Here is an 8,854-nt window from a genome sequence, read left to right as displayed (position 1 = left end):
CACTTTTAATTCGAAGATTACGTTCCTACTTTCACAAAATTAGAAAGTGAATGGTGTATAACATTTTTTTATTGGCGCTAATAAGCTCAGATATCTACATACATATTCTTTCAACATTTTCTTCTACAATAATCACCACTACAAGAAATACAATATTTAAAAAATTGAAAATTTATTGCTAAACAATGTTTAAAACTAATGATAGATGGATGTGAACACTACAAGGACAGCGCAGGGAAGTCTTTTAGCCCGCCACTGTTACGTTTAGCTCAACATCCGCTGACGCACCAGTCAGTGCATTCTGCGCATGCCTGCACTGCCACCAATCGATCGTGTAGGCGCGCAGACTCGACAAGGTCATAAGTGCAGTGGACGCATCCGACGCGTCGCCCAGCGCCGCGTACAATTGCTGACAGTAAGCTTCATGTGTGGCCGCGCCAGCGCCACCAAACGACTTGATACCTTCGATGTCCTGTACAAGCGACGGATAATGTTTGCCAGCGCATTCGATCAAGTTGGTCAACTGCGTCTCCGACACGGCACAATGCTGGCCGCACGAAGTCTTCTGTAGAATATTCATTAGACGCGCAAAGTTATGCGGTGAAATGCGTGCCGAGAGATGAGGCAGCAAACCCAGCACGAGCAAATGTAATTCGAGCGTAATATGAGCGAAATTGTGGAATTCGTGCGCGAAAGCTTTTACGGAATACCAGAGGTTGCTAATTGTGCTTATGAGACCCTCAATAATGTCGAAGTGGTAGAACTCAATGGTACTGATGACCGAACTGAGCCAGGGTAGGAGGCCAACGTGCTCGATCATAACCTTCGAAGATGCGGGTATTTTGGCGCAAGTCGAGAAGACRGAGAGTATGAGCAAATTCATATCCAACGTAGACATGGCACTGCCATAGAAACCTTGCAGCACTTTGAAAGTGTTCGTGGTGACGAGCAAAAAGAGATCTGTGCCTGATTTCAAGCCATTGCGTATGACTTCGACAATGAATTGGCGGAAGGCTTGATGCTCGATTTCCGGCGAGTAGAAAAGCACATTGAACTCAGGCACACATTGAAAATTGAAAGTGCTCTTCAAGCGCAAGTACATGGTGAGTTGTTTGTAAAGTAAATGTGTTGGATCGGTGGTCAGATTGAAGGTCTTCGCCACGAACAGCCCGGGTATGTATGGTACGCGTGGTATACCGCTATTCTTCTTGTGCTTCACCCACGACTCGCGCAGCTCATTAAGACCCGCCTGTATGTTGTCGTATGCCTGCACCCACAGCGGACGCTCGAAGAATTTGTTCGCCTCGAAGTGCGCGCGATAACGCAATTGCACGCAGCCMGCTGCCAAGCGCATATCGCGATCCTGCGATGAGAGCGCAGCAAACACCAACGACAGTAAGCCATTTTGTACTGGACGCGCTGGATGCGAATACGCTTCCGGCGCAAAACACATATTCATAAGTGGCACAAAGAAAGCGGGATCATAACATTGCTGGGAAACGCGCGCGCGCACCGGACACAAGCGCAACTCGGCTTCATCGAATTGCGCGTCAYCGCGTTCAATGCGACGCTCTAGCTCATTGCCGCCGAATTCGAGCGCCTTCTGTGATGGATCGCGGAACTCAATTGCGGGCAGCTGCTGCGCGCCATTCAATTTACGCCAAATTGGAAAATTATCAATCGTATACTCACAAAGCTGACGATCGATGAGCGACATYACCTGCGCTATGGAAGTCTCTTGCTGTGTCAACTTGGCGCGCTCTTCGTCGGCCGCGCGCAATGCATAGAAAGCTATAGCGCTTTCGCCCCAAATGAAGGGACGATATYGTTGTAGRCCGCAATCGTGCACCTCATAGAGTTGCAACAATGMMAGCGCGTAGCGATCAGCATCGCTGAGTTTCGCCTGATAGGCGCYCAATATGATGGGTATTTGGRCATCACTAAGCGCGGACGGGTTCTTCAGCGCCAGCGTATAGAGTAGGTGCAGCACTTGTGTTTTGACTTGTGTTTCACGCGGCGACAAAACGATATCGAAAAACTTGGAATGTGTACAAATCATATCGAAGAGCTGCGCCGGCTCCGCCATTGGTGACACAGCGTCCTGCTCGGCTGTGTAATCGGCGTACAGCTGCTGACAGAGGTAAGCAAGTAATTGCAGCAATAARCCATGCGTGGCGTCTGTTTGCTGGGTCGCGGCCTCATCGCCCACTACAGAATGCATGCCAAGCTTGAGGCAGAGCTTACAGAAGTTCAGCCATTGCTGATTGTGCAAGAGCTTYGTGAAATCGGGCGTGAAGCCTGTAGCAGTGTCAGTGTCGGTGTCTGCCTGTGCCACCTGCTCGTGCGCTTCAGCCACATCTTCASTGAGCGCGTTGCCTTTCTTCTTCTTGCCAGCGCGCTGCTTTTTCGCCATCAACGGCTTGGCGGCGCAAGCAACGCTTACAAGTTGCCACCAATTTTGCAATAGGAAAGCGCACAACTCCAGCTTCTCGGCATCCACCTGTTGYTTCTTCAATTCAATACTCAGCAACTGTACTTGCAGATTAATGAAGTTCACAAATATGGTCGCGCGCTGCTGGTTGTTGCTCGCCGCATCTGTGCTGTCGCCGAACGCCTTGCTGTAGATAGCATGTATAACGCGCAGCTGATACACCTCTAAGCCATCGAATTTGAAGGATTTATTGCAAAAGTCCACACATTCCGAACGCGGCATGCAGCGCTCAATCAAAGCGATAGAAGCGCCTGCATGCTCCTTGTAGATAACGCCCGCTTTCTGCGGCTTCTCGATTGTCTTCATGAAGCCGCTCTTAAACGATTGGTAGATATTTTGCAGCAGCGTTGGCTCAAGCGTCAAACCTTTGCCGAATGCAATATCGATTAACGGATAAACGAGCTCTTTCTTATGCATGTGCGTCGGCAACAGCTGCACGAATTCGTCGTCTAACTGCGCATCGCGCTCGAGCAGCAAACAGGCGAGCTTGATCGAAGACTTGGCAATGCGTCGTTCGACAAAGAAGGCGCCAAAAAATTTCGCACCCAATTGCGGTATATAYTGATGCGCGATACTTAGAAAATCGTATAGCGCTTCCTCCAGCTGTTCGTAGCCCATTTCRGCACCAAAACGCTTTACTAAATTCACATAAAGCTTAGTGAACTTCGGTACAAAATCGCATTTCACTGCCTGCTTCAACGCGGCCAAGCGCTGCAATGCGCACACCAACAACTCATAGTAGACGCTCTTCTGCGTGGTCTCCGCGAGCACAAAGTCACCGCATTTCAGCTTTGTCACTAACAATTCGAGCACTTCAATGCATTCACCAGCGCACAGCTGTAAGGCGCGCACCAAACGCACCGCATCCTGCAGCTGTTCGCTAGCCGCCTTTGTTTGCTCCACCGACTGTATGGAGATGGCAATCGCTTTCACCACTTTTAGGCGACAATTCACCGCATGCGTAACAAAGTAAGGGTGGTGATTGCAACGCTCCGTAAGCAAACGCAAGAAATAGAGATAACTCAGTTGCGTTTCGTTGCTGGCGCTGATCAGCTCGGTGCTTTGTATGCGCGTTAAACGTAAATTGAAGATGTATTTAAACAAATTATCGACGAAATTGTAGTCGTGCTCACCAATCGCTTGCTCTGTAGGTGTCAGCGCGCATAGCACATTAACACAATCGCCTAGAAATTCGGCTGCTGCCTCGGCTTGGCTGCGCGTCAGCCGTTGCTTCTCCACCAATTGTGCAACCACGAAGAGCGCTTGTTGCACGTAGATCATGAGTAGGCGTTCACTTTTCAGCTCAGCGCTRAGCGCGACTGTTTCGCCGCGTAGTGTCACTTCAAGCGCTGCCGCCTCCGTCTTCGACTTGGCGAAAATTTTAGCAAATTTGACGTCACCGMGCACTAACGCGTCGTGCAGTTGTGCCAAAACGCGCAATTCTGCGGGCAATTTAGCGCTTTTTAGCGATAATTCTTTAGCGCTAGCGGCTAACCAACTGCGCATATAGTTGTCGAGCGTGTTAAAATGTTGCTTATACAATTCGAATACTTGCTCTGGATTCGGATAGTAGTGGTAGAGTAGTAGGCATACAGTTTCTAGGTATTTATCTAGTGGCGTGATTATTTCAACACCCTTAAAAATGAGCGGCAACAGCTTGCTTATCGAAACGCTCTCCACATACGCTTGCACCGAGAGTCCGCTTTCGATGTGCTCGAAGAGTTTTTTCAAATTTTGCTCATTCAGTATGTTTTCGGTCGTTTTCGGCATCTCAACATCCACACGTGTGACCTGTGTGTAAATAAAGCATTGTAATTTTATAATATACTATACTTATAARAAATYGGMTATAACCGCAAAAGCGGTRTCTACRCCAATRAAGTARAATACTTTACGCACCTGCARCGCTTCAATGAACACCTGAGTCACCACATCGACGGTGTCGGCATCGAAGAAACGTAACGCTTCCAGCCACAAATCGATCTCCCAAACGCCAGAATCGAAAAGTCCGGTATTYAAAAATATTGTGTGCAACAGCTGACCCGCTTCAACACGCACCTCCTCGCTGCCATACATGAAAGCTTTAATGAAGGACTTCAAAACGCTGCTAAATAGCTGTTCGGTGGGGTCTAGTGCTTTCGGCAACAACAATAGGATGGTTTTGATAGCTTTCAATTCCAATTTAATGTTGCCTGTTGCGGTGCTAGCATCACCCSCCTCATCGCCGGCATACAACGGACGCAACAGATTCAAATAATCCAAAATGGTGCTGGTTTTATTCACAAAAGAACGATGCTCCTTACAAATAATCAACAATAGATCTAGCGACACATCTAAATGGTCCAAYACGGTCACCTCCTCGGCTTCCTGATCTTTTATAGACATATACAGCGAGAAGAGTATCTCCTCGACCGTGGGATARTTCACCAAAATATGATTTAATATGTCCAAACGAAAGCGACGCAGCGAATTCACATTGTCACGCGCCTCTTCACGTTTTGTTATTGCCGCCATATAAGCTGAATATTGCGCAAACATGGCATACAACAACTTGTTGGCGGCCAAACGAAAGCCGAAATTTTTATGACGCACCATTTTTGCGCCCGTCAACAAAGCCAACGTTTCGATGGGCAAGCACACATCCTTGATGAAATAGGTGCAGTCGGTTAGTGTAATTTTATCCAATGCAGCGCGTAGCAATTGCGGTTGCAATGTSGMTATTATTTTCGTGAGAAATTCACAAGCGGCAATCCAATCGCGCTGTGCCGTGCGCAACGGATTKATAATRCCAGCAAAATTGCGTACCGTGTGACGTGCGAGRTCCGGACAAGTGGCGAGTATGCGTATAACCAGCTCTGTTTTGCGTTCATTACACCAKGGTTTATAGAGTTGGCCGATAATTTTACCTGCATTGTATAAAGAAAAAAAAGTTAGGTTATAAATTCCACATAAAGAAAWAAKAAAATTATCTCACCCTGTATGGCGTTGTGTTTTTGTCGATAATTTGTTAYCGCATCAAAGCAGATRCCATGCTTACGTGAAGTCATTAGCAGTAACAGGAATTCATGTGTCACTTTCGCCACAGCATCACGCTCMTCCGCATTCACCAACGGCACGATTTGATCCATAGGCAGCTGTGTGTGTGGCCCTTGCCTACCCGCACACTTGGCGGCRTACACTTTGGGTCCGAGCCAATCGTAGAGACGCGCAAAGTGTCTGCAGCATTCTGCGTCGAAGACATGTATTTTCTTGGTTTTCGATATTTCATTGCATTCCAAAACATATTTACGCAAAGTGCTAACRACGACACAAACCGTTACATGATCATCATATTGCAAGCCAGAGGCGAGTGCACGTATCAGTGCGCCACGATCCAGTATATTACGTATAAGCAGTGTGTTACCGTCGATTAGGTAGGCGAGCACAAAATGTATAAAGCATTTACGTACTGTCTCAGTTTCTTTCAATTCTTGCGGTGAATGTGAAAGCATATTTTCGATTGTCTTTACATTGGACAGTATGTCGTAYGAAGCGAGCAATTGACGTCCTAATTGTGGATCGACACAYACAATGGCGGTGAGTAATTTAAGCGCGGTGCGTCGATGCTGCAATTGTGCAGATTTGAGCAGTTGATCGATCACATTACCATGTGATTTGAGGAAATAACGTGAGGCGTATACCGCCGACTCCATGTGCTCTTTCTGATTCGATACAATTTCCATTAAAACTAGTTGCAACGCTTGACAAAGATAGCCGATGTGTAGTGTATTCGTTTTGTCCACACGCTCAAGCGCTTCGGCCAGTTCGAGCGGTTTACCACGCTTCTCTATATATTTGGCKACTAGTTTGGGGCGTGACTGTATAATATGCAGAAAGTGTCGGAGCTCTAAGCAAATAAATATAAAAAACGAAGTCATAATGTGAAGTTTAATAAAAAATAATATTTTACCTGTTATAAAATTATTGCTTCGCAACTTTGTACGAAAATTTAGCATTTTGAAATCTTTTGAAAACTTCAACGCTTTCTCTTCATAGCCAGAATCGTGTTCCTGCATTTCTTCTTCTTCCTCCTCTTGTACATCTTCGGCAAGATCAGCCTTACCGTTTACTGTTTTTTCACCCTCACCTGCTTCCTGCTCTCCAGCAGGATTCTTGACTTTCTTCTTTTTTAGCTGATTTCCATAATCTTTGGCTTGTTTTACTTTCTTGGCGATCTTCTTCGGTACTGCAACTTCTCCATCATCCGGCAAGTCTTCCCCATCATTTTGCGCATTCTGATGTTTTCGTTTTCTTTTATTCTTTGCCTCAATAGCCATTTTCTGTAAGTTTATAATAACACATTAAATTCTCGTATATTTATGAATTCTAACATTATTTTAAATTTACAGTTTCCAGATATTTTTTATTGGGTAAAAAGTGTGCAGCTAACTTTGCACGTGTGTTCTTATTTGACGTCTACTCTTGATTGTCTTCTTCTTAGTTTTTGTTTTCTTTCAATTTACGCTTTTTCTATACACAGCTGATTTTGATAGCAATTGGCGTCATTTAGAGTCTCGAAATTTTTTGTTTGAACTTAACCTTTACCGGAGTCCTAAAAATTAGCACCAACCGAATTAATTAATTGATTACACAGGGAGAACGTCAGAAGCCATTTAAATAATTTTCCAATAAGATCCCATAACCCATATTTTCCGTTAAGACTTTCATTAAAAACATTTTCTWTGAATCATTCTTGCTGCCAACCACTTGAAACCGAGAAATCGGAGTGATACTCGTCTAACTTCGTTCCGAATATTAAACAATAGTATAACATCTATAATCTATCCAGAATAGACGCTAACATACAAAACATACATATGTCCTGCCTGCTCACCGTTAAGAGGCTTCGTCGGCAGTTAATTTTTTACTTTCTCTTAAACGGGGTATAGCCATTAACTAAAGCAAGAACAATCACGCTTATTTAATTATTAATAAACAAATCCGCAATTAAGTAGACGTTGTACTGAATTCTAATAATTGACTAKTAGTCTTCACACTTGGACAGCCGTTATTTCTACGTTTATTACGTATATTTTATAAAATCAAATCATATACATACAAATATTCTTTATTAGGTAACAATTTTTATTTTAACATATATACATACGTATGACTACAACAGTATAAATCTGTACAACTATCAGTCGTCTGAATAAATTATTATTATTATAAATTTAAAACTCATTAGAATCATCCACCGGTCAGGCCCGCCATGTAGATATTCAGGACATCTGGATTTGCATGTACAAATTTTCTCCTCTTAGGTATAGGCTGTATGTGTGGTAAGCGTGTGCCATTTACAGCATTTGGACTTGGCTCATAATCGTCATCATCATCCTCCGCGTCGGTCGTGTCATCACCTACGACATGCACAGTTCCATGTCGGCGTCGTGCCGTTTCCACTTTTTTACGTTTCAGCTTCGCTGCAGCTGCAGCACTTGTGGATGGACCCTCGTCAATTGTTGATTGYGAGCTACTTAGTTGCTTTTCACTGACTGCTGTAGTAGTCGTTGTTGTAGTGGTTGAACCTTTCTTTGCCGCATGCAGCGCCCGTTGTTGTCGACTAGTAATGGTATCATCTTGATCCGTAACTGAGGAGGACAACTCCAAGGATCTTTGTTGTTGCGCTCGTTTCAGTTCTAGAGCACGTCTAATTTTTTCTGAATATATATGTTTTAATTGTTCGACACATTGTTTACAAACCGGGTCTTCACCGCGAAAATCAATCCGTCGTTTACGAATAAATTCAATGAGTTTTGGATCCTTAATTGTTGTATGCGGCTGACGTAGCAGATGGTTATCATGTGCTAACCCACATTTTACTCCCCGTATACGCACCATTTGTATTTAACACGAAACATTTAAAATATATACACTTCGTAATTTCAAAATATGTTTTTGATGTAATTTAATAGAGATGTGTTCAATCGTATATCGATAGCAGAGAAATAAATGCWCTCAGTGCTGTCAATTTATAGTTTTTTTCTGATGGATTTTGTAAGTTTCACAATATTACGCAAATGAATATTCAAATATGTTCTCTGAAAATTTTACTTTTCGAGTTATTAAATAATTGAATGATTGCAGCAGAGGCAAGCGTTCGGTTCAGGATAGTGTCAAACTTCAAATTGTACAATTAATTTTGGATAAATGTCCAAGGATTAGGGATGGTTACCGARAGGAGCATTGGTGGAACTGGATCAGTATCAACAGCGACTACTTTTAAAATTTTGTGACAAGTCTAAATATTTAATTTCATTTAATGATGCTTTATTTTTACTTTTATAAAATAAAAAAAWTTTCTAGCAAAAACAAATTTAAACT

The 8,854-nt window shown here is 43.8% G+C and overlaps 2 protein-coding genes across 2 annotated transcripts; both read right to left on the bottom strand.

Moving 5' to 3' along the window:
• Positions 1–51: 51 nt before the first annotated feature.
• Positions 52–6,938, bottom strand: LOC108975106. The gene is made up of 5 exons (XM_018943384.1): positions 6,878–6,938; positions 6,441–6,810; positions 5,466–6,377; positions 4,391–5,397; positions 52–4,282 (listed from the first exon to the last, which is right to left on the bottom strand). The coding sequence occupies exons 2-5, from the start codon at positions 6,805–6,807 to the stop codon at positions 245–247; spliced, it is 6,324 nt and encodes a 2,107-aa protein (XP_018798929.1). The 5' UTR covers positions 6,808–6,810; positions 6,878–6,938; the 3' UTR covers positions 52–244.
• A 706-nt stretch (positions 6,939–7,644) lies between these two features.
• Positions 7,645–8,439, bottom strand: LOC108975093. Its single transcript, XM_018943361.1, has one exon. The coding sequence runs from the start codon at positions 8,369–8,371 to the stop codon at positions 7,721–7,723; it is 651 nt and encodes a 216-aa protein (XP_018798906.1). The 5' UTR covers positions 8,372–8,439; the 3' UTR covers positions 7,645–7,720.
• Positions 8,440–8,854: the final 415 nt, after the last annotated feature.

This window comes from Bactrocera latifrons, unplaced genomic scaffold (assembly GCF_001853355.1).
Source record: "Bactrocera latifrons isolate USDA-ARS-PBARC rearing strain unplaced genomic scaffold, ASM185335v1 scaffold_61, whole genome shotgun sequence".
NCBI classification, from domain to species: domain Eukaryota; kingdom Metazoa; phylum Arthropoda; class Insecta; order Diptera; family Tephritidae; genus Bactrocera; species Bactrocera latifrons.
This window is presented reverse-complemented; position numbering and strand designations above follow the sequence as displayed.